Below are 19,844 nucleotides of genomic sequence, written 5' to 3' on the forward strand. Positions count from 1 at the left end.
GTGGCTGCAAAGAATTGTCCCTTAGTCACTAGTTCCCAGCACCTGGGCCCACAAGGTCAAGTCTTAGCAGAGAATTCTGCTAAATCAACTTAGTGAGAATCCCCCCGCTGTGGATGTCGGAGCACACTTGATATTTAATAAAGTTCCTCATCTTCCATTTTTGACATGTAAGTCCTTGACCTGCCTTTAGCAAGAATTCTCTTAGATCAGTTTAGCGAGAATTCCTCTCCCCTTGACATCTCCTATGAATAAATTCCCACCCACTGAACCCCTTACCCTGTTGCAACTGTCTTGAATAAAGCCTTCCTTACTAACAAGTGTCAGAATAATTTTTTTCCTATAATATCCTATGATCTTGGGCAAGCTACAATTTTGATTTTAGTCTCAATCATCAGTGCCTTTTATTTTTTTTTCCATTCTTCCTTCCTGCCATTCTTCCTTCCCTCTCTCTCTCTTTCTTTCTTTGGTGAGGATGCTCCAGGCTTAGGCTGAGCTCCGTCAGTGACGTTCATTACTGGAAAGATGGGCGATTCCTGTCTGGATCTGGCACCCAGCTCCCTTTGCATCCCCCACATTCTTTCTTCATGGCCATCGGAGTGAACGTCTCAGCCCCTGTCTTTTAAAGGAGAACGGGATAGTCCCAACCCTCCTCAAGCAGCTGGGAGGACTAAAAAAGATGTGTGTAAAACTGCTCTGCGTGTTGGAAAATGTTACATAAATATATTTCTGAAACAAAAGACAAAGAAAGAGGGCTTGATGAGTGTTGAAATTGTTGAAGTGCTTTGACTAAATCTTTAAAAGGGGAAATTAGAGACTTCCGCCAAGATGGAGGATTAAGGTGGATGTGCCTGCCTCCTCTCACAACCAAGTTTAAGGACAACTAAATATTAGCATCAGAAGACACAACCAGAACACGGAAAACTGAACTTTTCGGAAGTCCGCAAACAGCAAATTCTCCGGCCCCGGCCGGTAAGAGGCAAAACCGGCGGCGGCGGGTTGAGGAGTCACAAAGGAGAACTCGTGCGAACCGGGCGCGGGCGCGGATCCCAGACGCGCGACTTCTCGGAAGTCCGCAAACAGCAAATTCTCCGGCCCCGGCCGGTAAGAGGCAAAACCAGCGGCGGCGGGTTGAGGAGTTACAAAGGAGAACTCGTGCGACCCGGGCGCGGGCGCGGAACCCAGAACCCAGACGCGCGACTTTTCGGAAGTCCGCAAACAGCGAATTCTCCGGCCCCGGCCGGTAAGAGGCAAAACCGGCGGCGGCGGGTTGAGGAGTTACAAAGGAGAACTTGAACGACCCGGGCGCGGGCGCGGAATCCAGTCGCACGGGTTCCAAACCCAGGATTGGACCTAGTGAGCAGCCCACCGGGTGAGTGACTACGAGTTGACTGTGGGTGCCCGGTTACGCGCGGGGAGGGAGTGAGCGGGGACCGGCGGCGGCGCCATTTTCCCCCGCTCTGACCACGCCCCCCACATACAGCGTCACAACCCAGCGACCTGGGACTCCAAGGCGCCGCTTCTCTCACTTAAAGGGCCAGAACAGACCAAAAATGTCGCAGGGGGACCTCAAAGTCCCGGAGATAAATCTAAGTGACGAAGAAATAGCAAATCTCTCAGACGCACAGTTTAAGACACTTGTCGTCAGCTTCCTCACAGATCTGGTGGACTATAGCCATAAATTAGAGAAACATATGAAGGCTAAATTAAGGGAAATGAATGGAATTCCACAGGAAACCCATAGAGATGAAAAAAAAACTGGGACTCAACTCAATGGAGTAAACCAGAAGGAAGAAAAAAATGATCAATCAGAAAGGAATGAAGAAATAAGAATTCAGAAAAATGAGGAGAAGCTTAGGAACTTCCAGGACATCTATAAACGCTCCAATATCCGAATTATAGGGGTACCAGAGGGGGGAAAGACACAACCACCAGTGGAAAAACTATTTGAACAAATAATAAAAGAAAATTTCCCCAATCTGGCAAAGGAAACAGACTTCCAAGAAATCCAAGAAGCCCAGAGAGTACCAAAAAGTTGGACTCAAGAAGGAACACACCAAGGCATATCATAATTACATTAGCCAAAATTAAAACGAAGGAGAGAATCCTGGAAGCAGCAAGAGCTAAGGGGACAATCACCTACAAAGGAGTCCCCATCAGGCTGTCAGCAGACTTCTCAAAAGAGACCTTACAGGCAAGAAGGGGCTGGAAAGAAATATTCCAAGTCATGAATTCTAAGGACCTACAACCAAGATTGCTTTACCCAGCAAAACTTTCATTTAGAATGGAAGGACAGATAAGGTGCTTCTCAGATAAGACCAAACTCAAGGAGTTCATCATCACCAAGCCCTTATTATATGAAATGTTAAAGGGACTTATCTAAGAAAAAGAAGATAAAGAAACATGAACAGTGAAAGGACAACAAACTCACAGTTATTAACAACCACACCTAAAACGAAAGCAAACCAAAGGACAGCTAGAGCAGGAGTGGAAACATAGAAATGAAGATCTCAAGGAGGGTTAGCAACAGGGGAATGGGAGGAGGAGATGGGGGGAGAAGGTACAGAAAACAGGTAGCATAGACAGTAGATAGAAAATAGATGGGGGGCGAGAATAGTTTGGGAAATTTAGAACCTAAAGGACTTGAGACACATGGACATAAACTAAAGGGGGGTAATGGTGGGGTTGGGGGGGCAGGGTGGAGGGGAATGGAGGGGGGAATAAAACAACTGTAACAGCATAATCAATTCAAAAAATAAATAAATTTAAAATCTCAAAAAAAAAAAAAAAAAAAATAAAGAATGTCATTTCAATTAAAAACAAAAAAAAAAAAAAAAAAAAAAAGAAAGTTTTGTTTTAAGCCAGTATGTATTCGGACATCTTGTTTCTTAGCGCTAAGTCACTATGACGCTGAATAATAAATATTTGAAAGTGAAAAAAAAAAAAAAAAAAAAAAAAAAAAAAAAGAATTTTTAACCGTAATAAATAGTGAAATGTAAAAAAAAAAAAAAAAAAAAAGGGGAAATTATATGCCTGGACACAGCAGCGGCCGCCTGATTATCCAGGGTCAGCTGCTGCAGCTGTGAGCAATTTACACACGTGATTATCTCGTTTCTATCTCCCTCCATTTAAGGATAAGAAAGCTAAAGCAGTTGAGGGAGACAGTTAATACGAGCACGGAAATGTGTTCATCACATTTGCAAAAGTAACACAAAAATCTCAAGGTACCTAGTGACGATGAGCTGCAGGAAGAATCCTGCGTATTTTACAGGCTAACGAATTTGAGTTGCAGTATCTGCCAGACTGTGTGAGCTGGTGCAATAAAACTTGAGAATTTTTTTCCTGGTTAGTACAGCTTATAATTAGCATCCAATCCTCTTTAGTGATTAAGAACCAAAATGCCTTGATTTGAGTCCTGAATCTACCATTTACCAACTCTTGTCTTCAGCAAGTGCCTAACCTCATCTAAAAGATGAGAATAATTATGATATCTAATTCGTGGTTATTGAGTAGAATAAATGAGTAAATGAGTAAGTGATTAGAACCATAGCTGGTCTATATAAAGCTCTATAAATTTTAACTGTTATTCGGAGTTGATCAGATCACATGGAATAGCTCACGTCTGAAGGCCATAAGAAGTATGCTTAACATACTCCCAAGCCACTTAATTGATCTGTTTCAAAGCCCTTCAATGGCTTCCTGTTGCCTTGGGAACAAAATTCAAATTTTTAACCCTGGCTATACGAGCAGGGACACAAAAGAAACTAGAATTATTCTGGAGGGTGAGCCCCTTGTAGTACAGGCTTTCCCCTACTAGATGGATGCTCTAGGAGCCCATCTGTATCAGTGCACCAGCTGGCGTCATTGTGAGAGGCTGCGTTTGGCTTCATGACATTTTTTTGAAGACTCTTTCAACACATTTGCCCTTTTCATGATCGTGATTTACAGCACCCACCCATGTCATGCTGAGTGTTAAGCAATTTTTGACCAAAAAAGGCTTGACCCTCATGCCCCACCCTCCCTATTCACCTGATCTCTCCCCAAGTGACTTATTTTTTGTTTCCCCAGGTGCAAAAAGTCCTCAAAGGGAAGCATTTTACCAGTGTGCAGGAGGTGAAACAAACAAACAAAACAGCACAAGCACTAAAAGACATCAAAATCAACGAGTTCAAAAACTGTTCTAAGCAGTGAAAAAAATGTCTTGATGGGTATATTGCATCAAATGGAGAGTACTTTGAAGGCGACTGAAGTTTAAACATATATGAATAAATACACAATTGTTTATAGATAAATCCCAGTTTTGGGGGTGTCCCCCGCCACTCCATGTATCTTCTACTGTTCTCTAATTGCTTCTGTATCCATCTCACTGTCCCAGCAAGACTGCAAGCTGTTGAAGGCCATGGACCACACTGGCACTGCACCTTTCTAGCCACCTTCCACCTTGGGGAACTGAGCCCAACAGCAGACATTTGAGACCACTAGTAAACAGTTGTGAGTCTGACCGCAGCAACGTCGAATAGGAAACGCCCCAGAGAACACAAGGCACCTTGAGGGCCTTTCTAGTCGATGCCTCTAGATCAGTGGCTCACGAAACACTTCACCCCAACCTCATTTTTACGTTGCAAATCAATACACGTGAGAACATGTCCACACGTTTATACAGTGAATATCTACCCTCAAAATACAGGTTTGCAAAATAATACTTAACCTTCCTCCATAAAATGTGCTCCGATATTTTCTATTCCAGTAAAATCCAGTGCGGGGCATCTCAAATCACCTGGAGGTCATGCTAAAATATAGATCAGATGCTGCGGGACTTGGGGAGGGTCAGAGTCTGCATTTCTGTCACACTCCCAGTGACACTCTGGGTCCACGCCCGCACTGTGAGTAGTTAAGAGTCTAGTCTAGTCTATTTAAATTTTTTTTCATTAAAAAAAAATGAGAACGGTTGAGAACGGCTCTCTAAATGTACTTCATACCCCTCTACAGAAAGAGTTGCTATCTGCTGTACATAAAACACAGCTCCAAATAATTTCAGAAACTTCCTCCATCTGTCTCTACAATTCCATTGTAATCGTTTTAACCTTGGGAATAGAAATCCTAGGCCTACACAGAAGTGGGGGTTGGGAGTTCACAGCAAGAATGATTCAAGTATTATCTTTCATCTTGACTTAGGCTGAAATGCCTAACTGGTTCCTAGCCCTTTTCTCACCGTTCTAAGCCTGCACCTTACAGCTACATTAATAAATTGTTGAGCAGCTTATTAAGAACAGAGTACTGAACCAAGTACTTTATACCTAACCCCATATATTCCTACAACGACCCTATGCAGGTATTCCCATTTCACAGATCAAAGAAGGCAAGTAGCTAATAACTGGTGGACTGTGATTCCAGAGACGATATTCTTGTGACAGCCAGCCTCCAATATGGCTGCAGTGATCCTTGCCTCCCAGTGTTCACACTGAATCGGGCTGACCTGGTAACCAACAGGGTACTGAGAATATGACTGTGACTTCCAACACTCAGTTAGAAGATATTGTAGCTTCTGCCTTGCACTCTCTTAGACAACTCCCTTTAGAAGAAGCCAAGTTGCCATGTCATAAGAATTCCCAAGCAGCCTAATGAAGTCTGTATAGCAACAGATTGAAGCTTCCTGCCAACAAGCAGCACCAACCTGTTAGACTGATGAGTGAGCCATGGTGGAAGCGAATCCTCCAGCTCATCAGAAGACTTGGAACCCACTGACTTCTTGACTGCAACCTCATGAAGGATGCAAGACAGACCACCCAGCCATGCCTCGCCCAAATTCCTGACCCACAGAAGCTGTGTGAGTAATAAACATTTACTATTCTTCTATACCGTTAAGTTTTAGGGTCATTCCTTATGCAACAATAGAGAACTAATGTCGTTCTTAACCAAGGGGTTATATTGCATCATTTTGATTGAGCTCCCAAAAAGAAAAGTGAAAGTCTTATGGCCCTGATGGGCATGGCTCAGTAGGCTTGAGTGTCCTCCTGCAAGGTTAAAGGTCACCAGTTTGATTCCCGGTCAGGGCACATACCAGGGTTGCGGGGCAGGCCCAAGTCAGGGCACGTGCCCAAAGTGACCGGTCAGTATTTTTCCCACACACCTATGTTTCTCTCCCGCTCATTCTTCCTCCTTTCCCTCTCTCTAAAAATAAATAAATAAGATCTTTAAAAAAATTTTATCAAGGCCATTTGGATTATTTCTTCACTGTGGCAGCTTCTACTATGCAGGTTTCTACAAATTTTCTCTTTTTAATTTAAAATTTCTTTTTCTTTACAACAGTAAAGTCTATTTTTCTATTAAAGTTTCCATTCACACTACTTTATATTCGTTGCAGGTGTACAGCATAGCAGTTAGACAATCATGTACTTTACAAAGTGTTTCCCCTGATATTTCCAGTCCCCAGCCAGCACCATGCACAGCTATCACAGTACCGTGGGCCACACTCCCCACGCTGCACTTCACATCCCATGACCATTTTGCAACTGTCTGTTTGTACTTCTTAATCCCTTCACTGTTTCCACCTAGTTCCCCAACCTCCTCTCCAGTTCAGCAAATTTTCATTCTCTCCTTGCAACCAACCTTGTGAGAGGCATTACCGCCCCTTCAGACTTGAGTAGGTTGGATATGGGAGTAGTAATGTTTTTGGAGATACTATGAGACTCTGCCTGCCCTCTTTAGCTTCCACCCTCATTTGTAAAAACAACATATCCCAGAGAGTGAAAATTCCTTTAGCCTGGGGACCAAAATGAGAAGGCATGGAATGTGTACCTGAACTTGACCTCTAGCTTGGGGACAAGCTAAGCTGAGCCCAAGCAGAGGCACCATTGCCTGAGAGACCTATGAGTGAGAAGTCAATGCTTTGGGTGGTAGTCCACAAGATTCTAGGTTTGCTTGTTACCACAGCAAAAGCTGACCCGTACACTCACCATGCTGGATGATGCCATACTCCATAAGCCGGTGGCATAGTTGCTCTGCCTCTTTCCTTGTGGTGGCCTCACCTTCCTGAACCAGCCAATCCAAGAATTCAGATGCCATGAAGGTGCGCTCATACTTGACCCCTTCCTCTTCCCGAGGCTGCAGGAGTGTGTTTTCAGGGCTCATCAGCCTGTGAGGATGAAGGGAACAGAAAATAAAACTACGCAAAGGAAAAGAGCTCATTTGAAATCCTACGTCATGGGCTTCTGTGAGTCATCACAGCACGGCTGTCAGACAGAGAGATGTGGCTGTCACGTGCTGCCACAAATGTAATTTTTAACAGAAAGATGTGCTTCAGAAGTGAACAAGATGCATTTTCTCCTGGTAATTAAAAAAAAAAATGCAATCCAAAACTGTAGCATTAACAGACTGTTCGTTTTAGCCATCTTGAAAAGGAGTTATAATAGACTGACCGAGCCCCACTCTTTCAAAAAAGCCTAGTAGTTTTTCCCAAAGTCATTAATCCATTTCCCAATTTGTTGTTCAACTGAGAATTGGTTCTACTACCCCTATAGACTGAAAGTTTATAACTTCCCAGAATTCATGTACTGCAACACTAATGCTCAGTGTGATGGTATTTGGAGATGGGCTTTGGGAGGTGATTATTTCGTGCACCTGTCTTCTCTCTCAGTGAGGACACTTGGAGACCACTGTCTACAAATCCAGGACAGACCTTCCACCAGACACTGGGTCTGCCGGCCCCTTGATCCTGCATGTCCCAACCGCCAGACTATGAAACATAAGTGTTTATTGTTCAAGCCATCAGTCTAAGCAGCCAAAACAGACTACAGCAACTCTATAAATCACTCCCTTCTGATCCCACTCCCTGACATAGCTCGTTTCTCACACCTACCTCCCCGTGCACTTTTCAAGTTCTCCAGCTTCTGTCCTCACCACGCCTCCAAAACCAGCTCCCATTGGGGCCATAAACATGCTCTCCTGCATCCATATACAATGGGCCTTTTATAGGTGCCCAGTATGGTCGACATTAATAGTGTGAAGTGCTACTGACCACTCCCCTCAGCTAGAGGGCCATCCTTGCACGGGTCTGCTTTCCACCCAGACGGCTTTGCCCCAAACTAATCACACCATTTCTCACTGCCTCGGTGTCCCCAAACTCACAGTAAACATAAAGCATATGATCTAGTCTACTTCCTTCCCTGGCTTGCTGTGATCATCAAAAATCTTTGGGGAAAAAGGGGCCTAAGTATATAACTATATGCTCTCATACCGAGTATTTATATTTAATATACTAATGACCCTTCCTAGAAGATGGAAAGGACAATTGCTACATATGCATCAATGTAAGTGACAGAATTACAAAGACATTCTACAGGTGACAATGTGCAAAGATGGCCACGCCAGCTTCTCTCATGTCTCTTGCCAATGTGACTTCAGTGCTTCTCCCCTTAAGAGACTGAGTCTACTTCCCCTTTCCTTAAACCTGGGCTGGGTTTGTGAACTGCACTGACAAACTACACGCAGCAGGAGTGACATGTGAGACTTCCAAAGTGAAGTTTTCAGGGACCTTGCAACTCCCACCTGGACCCCCAGCAACGCTGTGATGAGACCACCCTGTATGGAAGCGAGTCTCACCTACTGGAGGTAAAGAGGACAAAAAGACAACTGAGGTACCCAGACAACAGCCAGTGCGAATTCCCGGACACGTGAAGGAGGCTGTCCTTCCAGGCCTCCTGGGCCTTCCAGGCCAGCTGACCCTCCAACAAGCACGTGAATAAGCCCAAGAAAAAGCCACGCAACCCCCAGAATCCAGAGAAATAACACATCACTGTTGTCTCAGACAACCAAGTTTGGGGGTGATTTGTTTCACAGGAAGAGGTAACACTCATACCAACGGGCAATGGCAAAAAGATGTGAAAACCCACAAAAAGAGACATATCAGCCAGCTCAGAAAGTACTGAAGGAACAATGAACCAATATTAGAAGATTCTGGAAATAAACTGCATGGAATAAAGGCACAAGGAACTAGACCCGGGAGCCTACACTGGTGATGGAACTCACGTGCCCATGTGCATGCCCAAATAGGAATACCACCATTTTTCTCTTCCGTTGACCCTCAAGGTATTTTGGAGTGAAAATAGAGTAAAATGAGCCTTCTAAGTTTTCCAGTTTTGTACATCATTTCCTCTAAGAAGTTGTGTCCAATTCCACAAATATGGACCACGTGCCACTTCCACATCCCCCGCCAAGTCCCTTCCCAGACCCTGGAGGAATCGCCTACTTGCTTCACTGGAAACTTTCTGAAACAAAGGTCCCTGTCTACAGGGTTCACAGTTGTTTCTAGCACAGTAGGTCCTCAGAAAGTATTTGCTGAAGTGAAACTCGCGTCCATGCATTCCTGTGCCACGTATCACTGTCCCACAGTATACTCAGAGTGCCCCGCTGGGGACAACCCCGCGCAGAGAGGAGGTGAATCCAGAGCTCCCGCCCTGGCCTGTCTGGGTTTCTAACCACCTTCCAGCTCAGCGGTTTTGTTGCAGGGTGTGGGGGAGACAGGTGGATGGGAGTTTACTGGTGTTACTTCTTGTAATCAGAAACATGACCTGCCAGCCCTCTAGAGCTCCTGCTAACCAGATGGGGCCTCTGGACGAGTGGCTGGTCAGATGCTGCTGCCAAGAAAAAGAGGTCAGTTGGCCGGCCTGCCTGCAACGGCTCGGCTGGCCACTTAAAACATGTACCACCGCCTTTAGCTCTTCCTTATTTCGTTTCCCTTTGGAATCAAGTCATGTCCTCATTCGGCTCCTCTCTTTAAGACCAGGCCTTTCATGGGATATAATTTCAGGATTCACATGTAGGCCCAGTGGCAAAGCAAGAATTTGACTTAGTACTTGTTCCAATTACGTTTTTCTACATAACAAGCTACCCCCAAGCTTGGTGGCTTTAAATCAGCACCATTTGAATGTATCACAGGATTCTGTGGGTTGCCTGGGGCTGAACTAGGCAGCTTCTCTGTCACTCCTGCTGGAGGTCACTCACACAGATGCGAGCAGATGGCGGCCAGGGCAGGGAGTCTGGCCCCGTGGTGCTCCTACATCGACAGAGCCTCTCTTTCCAGTGAGGCGGTGGAACACTGAGGTGCAGAGAGAAAGAGAGAGGAGGCAGATGCCGCCAGGACAGTTTTATGGTTTTATTGAGATACAATCTACTTACGTGCAGTTAACTCATTTCATGTGCACAATTCAATGGCATCTGGTATACAAACAGAGTTGGGTACACCACATTCTGTTTATCCATTCATCTGCTGACGACTGTTTGGGTGGTTTCCATTCTTGGTTATTGTGGAAAATGCTGCTTTGAACATTCATAGACAGATTTTTGTGAGGCCGTATGTTTTCATCACTCTTGGATATACACATAGGAGTAGAATCACTGGGACATGGGGTAACTCTGTTTAGCCTTTGAAGAAACGACCAAACTATTTTCCAAATGGTTATACCATTTTACATTCCCACCAGTAAAATATTAGTTCTAACTTCTCTACATCCTCACCAATCTTGTCATCATTTTTTTATGAAGGCCATTGTAGTAGGTGTGAAGTGGTATCTCAGTGTAGTTTTGATGATCATTTCCTTCATACTTAATGATTTTGAGCATGTTTTCATGTGCTTCTTTGTCCATTTGTATATCTTCTTTGGAGAAATGTCTGATCAGATCCTTTACCCATTTTTAAATCAGCTTACTTGTCCTTTTATTACTGAACGTTGTGTTCTTCATATATTCTAGATGCAAGCCCTTTATCAGACGTATGACTTGCAGATATTTTCTCCCATTCTGTGGGTTGTTTTTCACTTTCTTGGTGGTGCTGCTTATAACCCAGAAGTTGTTCAACTTTGATGTAATCTAATGTATCCATTTCTCTTTTGTCACGTGTGCTTTTGGTGCCACGTTTTGGAAGCCATTCCTTAGCTCAAGCTCATGAAGATTTACTCCTAGGTTTTCATCTAATTGTTTTATAGTTTTAGTTCTTGCATTTAGTTCAATGATCCATTTTGAGTTAATTTTCCTACAAGACATAAGAGTCCAACTTCATTCCTTTACATGCTGCTCTCCAGTTGTCCCAGCACCATTTGTTGCAGTGACTATTCATTCATTCCTCATTAAATTATCTCGGCACTCTTGTCCAAAATCAGTCAACCATGCCGGCCCTTCTTAATGCCTAAGCTCAGAGGACACAGATGTCAATTACCCTCAATTACATTTGCTAAGGCCATCTGACATATGCCAGACTCAAGAGGAGGAGACATATGGACCACCTCCTCATGAAAAGAACAATATGCACATATAGGAAGAGGTGGAAACGTTTGGGGCCATCTTTGGAGACCAGCTACCATACAGCTTTATTTTAATTAGTCAGCTGAATGGCAGTTCCATTATGTATAGCTCATTCATAGTTTTATGTTTTTTCTTCCTCACTTACTTAATATTTTTTACTTAAAGTGTGGAATAGTTTCAAAAGCATCAGATCTAAAGACAAAGATAGCTTCAAATGCTCACTCTACACACTTGGTAGCTACATGACTCTGCTTCCCCAGGTGGATGACGGGGGTAACAATGGGGCCTCCTTGGTGAGCCGTTGTGCAGCTTGTGTGAACACGCATGAAATGCTGCTTCAGTCATGGTGCCAGCACACCATGAACACTGACTAGACCTCAGCCACGCTGATATGACGATGATGATGATGAAGATGATGATGATGATAAAAGTTGTCTGGATGGAGGCATTGCTCAATCAAGCTGAACACCTTTCGTTGTGGCAAAAATGAATTTAAACTGTGTCTATATTACTATAGACAGGATTAACAGATCCATTTTAATTAGTCATCGGAAATGTGTATGATGCTCTGAAACTCTTAGATATTAAGGAACAAATTCAGTTTTAGTCAACATTGTCCCATGCTGGCCTATAATCGTTACAAGCCAGACAGGCCTTACAAGGTGTTAGGATTAATAGCACTCACCTCCGGTGAGTACGCACCAGACGTTGATGGTGCACAGGAGCTGATTTCAGCCTTTCCTGCATATACGGGAGTCAGGTTTCCCAGACTCTCTTTAACGGGGGAAGGCAGCATTACAATAGAAGGAACTGCTACATTTAGGGGCCAGTCCAGGAATAGAAATACACTGATAGTAATCTCCTTGTACATTGAAAAAGAATTCAAAGAGCTGACAAGGCTCTATAGAACGTGGGAATGTATGTCAATGAGGTTCAAGGGCACAAACTAGGCAGGGAGTCAAAATAACTCAGAAGCTATTGGGCCAAAAACATGTTTTCCATTTTTTAGAGAGAAAGCTTTTTAAACAGTCATATGTGACTATTATTCAAACCATTTGGAATAATAATAAATTATTCTGAAAAGCAAAACAAAAACCTCGTATATATGGCAACTATTCAAAATTAACAATTCATTTATCCAAATATTAAAAGTGCTGTTTACCCCCGGGCATAACTTATGATTTTTCTTCTCTCTTAACAGAATTCTCTATTGCTCAAATTATTCCCCAGAGAGGGCCTATTTGGTTTGTAACTGGAGGAAATGTTATCAATTAAAAAGTTGTACGAAGGTTAAGTTTATGTTTAACCAGATGACTTGTTGTTCACAAAATACTTATATTCCCAGTATGATATAATAGTCCCCAATGTACGACTTACATACTTAGATGTATAACACTGACTTCCGTAATTAGTACGCAAGTATTAACCAGGCAGAAACGCTTACAGGAGTATTGCTATTTCTGAGTACTACACTATTATCTATAGATGTTACCCAGAGAAATTGACATACTTTTCCCAACAATTAGGTTTAGAACTAGGAAACAGAAAGCCGTTCGGGTAAATCTTTATGAGCAAAAATACTCCGTACTGGAAAAAGTAAGGAAAAGGGAGGAAAAACAGCATTTCACACTCTCTGACGACATGTTTCTAACCACCTTCCTTCACTTGTTTCCCTGAATTGAACATACTCACTTTTGTCTTTATTTTTTATTCAGGCTGTTCCCCCATAGCTTTCCTTCTTCCTTTTCTTGGAGAAATCTAAACTATTCTTCATTAAAAAGGGGGCTCATGGTGCCGGGGTACAAGCCGTTCACTGCATCGGGGAACCTAGCTTTGGGGGAAAACAAGGGCCGGAATCCAGCCCCCACACCACCTGAAGGCAGGTCAATGGGAGCCCGGTTCTCCTTGTTCAGAGGTGCTGAAGCGCTGTGTTTTAAAGGCTGGATTAAGTACTAATCCCCTCTTTGAAAGTGTCCCAACTAAAAAGCAATCCATATGGACCTCTGTCTTTTTTGAACTTAAAGTCAGGACCAGGATTTATATAACCTCAATCTTTTTAAAAAAGATTTTTATTTATTTTTAGAGAAAGGGTAAGGGAGAGAGAAAGAGAAGGAGAGAAGCATCAATGTGTGGTTGCTTCTCGCACACCCCCTACTGGGGACCTGGCCAGAAACCCAGGCACGTGCCCTGACTGGGACTCAAATTGTTGACCCCTTGCTTCACAGTCTGGAGCTCAATCCACTAAGCCGCACTAGCCTGGGTTATCCTCTCAACTTAAAATGTACTATATTTACCCCTCTAACTAAACTAGAAACTTCTGAAGGCTGGACACCACATCTTAAATGCTTTTATTTCTTAGAAAACCAAGCCCTGGAATGGGGTATATATTAGGTGCTTAATAAATATTTATTCAGCGACTGACTGGAAACTAAGAAGACCGCAAGCAACAGAAATGGAGAGTGTTATTAGTGTTTGAAGGATAAAGCCCTCCCTCTTGGCTTGCTATTTTAAATTTGCTGGAAGCCAGAACTTGGTAGTGTTTGCTTTAAGCTCTGAAGAGACTGATATTCTGAAACCTAAGTTGTAATTTTCATAGTCCCCGTGGTTTTGAGTGTTGTTGTATTAAACATTTTCAGAACCTGAATCAGCTGTAGATCGAAGCTGAGTGCGGACTCCAAGTCCATGGCCATCCTAAAAGGCCGTGTTCCGTGATGGTTTCATAACCATAAAATTATACAAGACGGAGAGACACCAAGCACTTTTATGACGAATTCAAAACAATTCAAATCTCTGGGAGCCTTTTCAAACAACTGTCAAGGGAACTGGGTTCTCAAACACATTATAAAAGCTCTTTTTAAAAGAGTGGTTATTATTTATTTTGGAGGCTCCTATAGTTATTAGAAAATAGAAGGATTTAGTGTCGAAAACAAAGAAAGAAAGGAAGGTAATGAAAAACTTTAGGAGGGGTAAAATAAAGTAATGAAGAACAATTGAAGACAACACCAACCAGGGAAAACACAGTTAAAAGAAAACTGGTGAAAAACTGAATACAACGACAAGAGGTTATAGGGCTGGTAACAGCAGAGCCACTCTGTCTGTGGGAATGCCGTGAAAGTGGAAGCAGGACAGTCTCTGCAATTTTTTCTCCACCAAGGTCTTACACTGTCCAATCATAAAACTACCTCCCTTAAAACAGATTTAAAATCACGGCCTTGAGACGCTTACGGTCGGTGGCTTTTTGACAAGGTGCCGAGGCCAGCCAATGGAAGAAGAATCGTCTTTTCAACAAATGGTGCTGGGACTATTAGAGTCACACGTGACAGAACAAAGGTGGACACCTGCCTCATACTCTGCACAAAAAAATAACTCAAAATATAGGAAAGACCTAAATGTAAGAGATAAAACCATAAATCTTTTATAAGAAAACATAAGAGTAATCTTTACAACCTTGGATTTGACAAAGAATGCTTAGATACAACACTAAAAGCACATGGGCCAAAATAAATAGATAGATAGATAGATAGATAGATAGACTATGTCAGAATAAATAAATAAATTAGACTATGTCAGAATTTTATGCTTTAAAGATACTGGCAAAAAAGTGAAATGGCAACTCACCAGATGGGTGAAAATATTAGCAGATCTTATGTCTGATAATGGATTTGCATCCAGAATACATAAAGCCTATGTAAAACTCAATAATAAAAAGACAAATCACCCAACGTAACAGCGGGCAAATGTCTCATGAGACTAAAGAAGATATACAAATGGCCAATAAGCAAATAGAAAGACACTAGGCATCATTATTCATCAGGGATCTGCGAATCCAAACCACGCCACTTCACACCCACCATCCAGTGGGGCAGTAAACATTAGAAGCCTATGTGCAAGGCTGTTAAACACTAAAACAGAACAAGAAGTACATGCAGAATGCAAGGGAAGCAGGGAATGAAATGCCTAGGTCTACCAGAGGGACCTTTGTAGCTCCAGGTTAAGGAGATGGGAGTTGGCTTTGAGAGACGGTGTCGGGACACAGGCTTAAGAAGCAGCCAGCAGGACACGCAGTTTGGTATTGAGTAGGGGCAGGGTGGGGAAGGGTGGGGCAGGGGTGGGGCTGGGAGGAACTACAAAGTAGAATGGGATAAGCTTGGGAGATAGGCAGCCATTCTGTCCAAAAGGCTTCAGAGCCTCCTGGTGAAAGGACAAATTCTGAGACCAGGCCCTCAGGTACGAAGGGCCCTCACACAATGGCCCTCTGGTATGAAGATCAGTCCCCTCTTTATCATGACAGCTGTGCTTTCAGCTCAACAACTGTATCAGCACTTAACCCCGCTCTGGCTGGTCACTAGCTGTACACAGAATGAGTCGAGGTGCCTACTCTGGAAGACCAAGAGGAAGCAAGAGAAACAAAGTTCCTGAAAGCCCGAGGCTGCCCTGATACAACTCTGATTTCCCCCACCTGCTGGACACCAGGGGAGAGTCATCAGGACCAAAGGACCAATGCGAAGCTCAGTCTAGGGGTACAGGGAGAAAGAAACACCCCACAAACTGTTGTTCACGTGGATACGAACCAGCTCTCAGGCGTCTGTTACCATGGAGCAGTGAAATGTGATGGAAAGGTCAGACTTCGGTCTGTCTGAATCTATCTGGGCTAGTGCAGGAAGGAACTATAAGGAGCACAAAACAATACCCCGGTGCCACGCCAGAGGAATGTGGAAGTGAGCTAGTTGATTACCATCTCTTCCTCTCTTGCCTATGAACACGAACAGTTCCCAAGAGACAGTGGCAATGGGAAGCGAGCTTGGATTTGACTCTCTGAACTTGATGTCCACCTGGGCTCTGTAATCCTAGATTTGTTCTGTTTGTGATGAGGGTAATAATGCTTTGCCCCAACGGTGAAAATTAGACCTAATCTGTACAAAGCGTCTAGCATATCACCTGGCACGCAGTAGAGGTGAACAAAAGATACGCACAACTGTGCACACACACACACACCCGAGAGTGACCCCTGTCAACACCTGTCAGTACTCATCGGGGGGCAGTTCTCCAAACGGGCCAGAAGAGCTGATTCCACGACTCTGGGAAAGGAGATGCCATTCAAGTGGAGGGTGAAACATAAAGAAGCCAAAGAGGTTCAATTTCTTAAAAGGATCTTTTCTATTCCAGAGAAGGCTAATAATGCTGGTGCAAAAGTTAATTTTACTTAGGATGTTAAACGATGGTGGCATACAGAACGCAATTTTTTAAAAATACTCTTTGCGTGGTGGCTTCATAAGCATGTTCAGTTTATGAAAATTTGAATATTCAACCGCACACTTACGATACGGCAACTTTATATATATTACACGTCAATACATTTAACTTTATAGTGGAAGTTTAACAACAAATTTAACGTTCATGAAGTTAAAAATGTTATTTGGATTTTCTTTCTCTCTGACTGAGACTCTCTTTTGTTAGGGGCTGTGAAATTACTAAATGCTTTTTGTCACTTGGTGCTTTTTTTTTTTTCATTTGGCGGAACAATGCCTTTGCTTACACTCCCCAGCTCTGTGTGAAAAAAAAAAACCATAATTAAGTAGGGGTGCTTTCATTTAGCAAACGAAGCAAGGAAAACAACATAGCAACTATGCTTTTTGGAAGCGTCTCTGCCTTTAAAGACAAAGCCGCTTACCCAGGGAGCCTCACACAGAGCTTGAAAAAAAATGGAAGGACCCCCACCCCCTCCCACCCCACCCTCCATCTGTATCCCTCAGACCAGACCCGCTTGTACTTTGCTCAGTCTCTGCCTCTTCTCTCAGAGGGTCCCCCCCCCCTGCTACTCTGCGTGTTATTTTCCCCCCTTTGTTGCAGAATGTTTGGGGCAGCCAAGCCCTGTCCCATCCCCCGTGATCCATTCACTCTAGAATGTCCACACTTCAAAACAAACAAGAGTTATTTCCTTTAGAAAAGACTCTGGATTCTTAATCTCTTCCAGACGGAATAAAATGACACTGGGTGTCAACTCGTCAGTGGGTTCAAAGAACACGCTAGAGGCGGTGTTCGATGTCTGCAGGTTCACCCTAGGAATTTAAATTTTTAATTTTTAACACCAATTATAGGGAAATACGAAGCCTGCACTAGGAGCAACTTTGGGCCAGGAGCGCTCTTTAGGAACCGGAGATTTGAAGCATGGTACTTAGCCCGTCCCGAACTCACTTTCCTTACCTGTAAATTGACGGTGAAAATCTCTCCCTCTGAGAGGTGTAGGAAGAATTACAAAAATAAAATAAAATAAGTTGTGAAAACTACTTAGGATGGTGTCTTGAGCTCAGAAGTGCTCAGTAAACAATGACCACAATTATAATTCCTGTCCTTTGAATGTTTAGCATTAGAACTGACAATGAGTAAATACAATCGGGATGATCTTACAGGAGCAAATACAGACTAATGGTTTCACTCTAAACGTTCCATAGGTTGGGGATAAAGGGCTTTCCCACTGGCTTCTTTCCTAAATAAGAATGACCATGCATCCGTGTATCTATTCATCTCTTCAACAAACATTTCTTGGGCACATGCTAGACATTGAGGCTCTGAAGTTGTATATGCTTTCAAGGTCAGGACATCCAAGAGCTTCCAGTCAAGGCAGAGAGACTGAACCATCATCACCAAAAGCATCATCTTGGAGAGAGGGCAGCTCTGGTTGCTAGGCTGGAACCCAGAGTGACACAGGAGCAGAGAAGGGGCCAAAATAATTCATTGTAATCCAACCCACTTCATACTCATACAACAGTGACTAGTGAGAGGGCCCTGTGCCAATTCTAACCATCACATCACACCTGGTACACTCTGAGAAACCTGTGGCAATTCTAACCATCACATCATGCCTGGTACACTCTCAAAAAAACAAACAGCAAGAGCACATGCCTTCTCCACTGATATGGTGTGGACCTTTCTGCCTTCCTCTCCATTCAAGAGAGGATACAACTCATTTCAGTTCCCAGGTGGATATCCCAGCTGTGTCAGTCAGGGTCCCAACAGGAAACCACAGGAATGTGCGAAGGGGCTGATGAAAGGTAGTTTATAACAAAAGAACTAAAGCTATGGGCAGGGGTAAGGGAAGCTAACAGGGATGGTGAGGCTCCCAGATGAGCAGATGGTGGAGATCACTAACAACTTCAGGCTTAGCGGGAGAGGGCAACTTCCAGAGCCTGTACCAGACACATGTCAGGAAAGGGCTGCTGGACAGGAGCTCTGCCCTTCATTAGCTGGAAGGAGCAGGGAAACAAATATTCTGACCTCACTGTCCTCCCTCCCGCCTACTGGCTGCTAGGGCCTCCCACTAGTCTAGTCACTTGCATTGGGGCCTGTTGCATGCAATCCGCATGCATCAGCCTGCGGGGGTCATGGCAGGTGGGAAAAGGGTAGAGGAGAGACCTGGAAAACAGACATACCCTGCCATCTTATCATGCTGAAAACAATTCCAGTGCATCAAGACATGTTTTGTTTTTTGTTTTTTTTAATGCAGGTCCGGTAACACAAGGATACCTTGACTACATGCATTTTTCTTATGTATTAGAAACATAACATGCCCTGCATTCAATGAAACTCCACAGACTTTTATCTCATTTAGTCCTGAGATACGTACTAGGCATTTTGTTACCATTTTACAGATGAAAAATGGCCTTAGAAAGGCTGAATGTCTTGGTCAGTGGCAGGGAAAGAACTCTGCCTCATGCCTCTCCAACTCCAGAAATCTTAAATGGGTTTTTCACCCTACCAAGTTGAAAAGTAATTAAAGAGAGAGACTGGCAAAAGTCAATGTTACAGAGACTTGACTCACAGCCTTGCAATTACACAGGATCAGGAAATCCTGGCAGGAGGAGCCAGCACCTTCAATCTCCATCGACCAATCCAATCTACTGTGGAAGCAGCAAGGTGTTTACCTTTAAATCAAGGCATTTCTAAATAACCAACCAGGGCTAGAAATGTTTAGGTGACAATATAGGGCTGTTGACTTCTGCCAAGCACAGCTGACCTGCTACCTGCTGTACATGTGAACAAAGCTCTAATACCATTGCCATTGACTGTGTAGGAAGGGGACGGTGGCATTGTGAAGACACAGCCAGGAGAACGCGATTTCCAAAACCAGGTCCAAAAACTTAGCAAGAGCCAGGAGAACACTTTTTTCAGGCCCATTAAAAAATCTATTAAGTTGCTTATGGTTTACCACTATTTAGTGGTTTTTGCGATCGCTTTCCCCTGTATTGAAGCTGTAGGATCTTTGCAGACTGAAAAAGAGTTAATTTAAGATCGTGGGCTTTGGAACTGGAAACTGGGATTCAAAATGTTCCCTGTGCTGTCTCGCTGTGTGAAGTTAAGCAATTTAGTATACCTCTCTCACCTCAATTTCCTTATTTGCCAAAAGGAGAATGACAATATTCATCCGTGTAACAGTGTTGGTTTAGAACAAGGCTTTAATGAGACAGTGCACGTGTTGAGACAATAAAGTGCTTGATACACAATAAGCCCTAAGTGTGTTGCTTTCATCATCATCAGAATCTCCAGGTTTA

General features: G+C 43.5%; 1 protein-coding gene across 1 annotated transcript in view; it reads right to left on the minus strand.

The window, feature by feature from the left end:
* Positions 1-19,844, minus strand: part of DEPTOR (DEP domain containing MTOR interacting protein) — a 116,690-nt gene that overhangs the window by 50,176 nt on the left and 46,670 nt on the right. Inside the window, exon 4 of the mRNA XM_037166621.2 lies at positions 6,954-7,132. Within this exon, the coding sequence (XP_037022516.1) occupies positions 6,954-7,132 (179 nt within the window). The remainder of the gene's footprint in view (positions 1-6,953; positions 7,133-19,844) is intronic.

Source organism: Artibeus jamaicensis, unplaced genomic scaffold (genome assembly GCF_021234435.1).
Source record: "Artibeus jamaicensis isolate MK-2021 breed Jamaican fruit bat unplaced genomic scaffold, CSHL_Jam_final scaffold_916, whole genome shotgun sequence".
Lineage (NCBI taxonomy): Eukaryota > Metazoa > Chordata > Mammalia > Chiroptera > Phyllostomidae > Artibeus > Artibeus jamaicensis.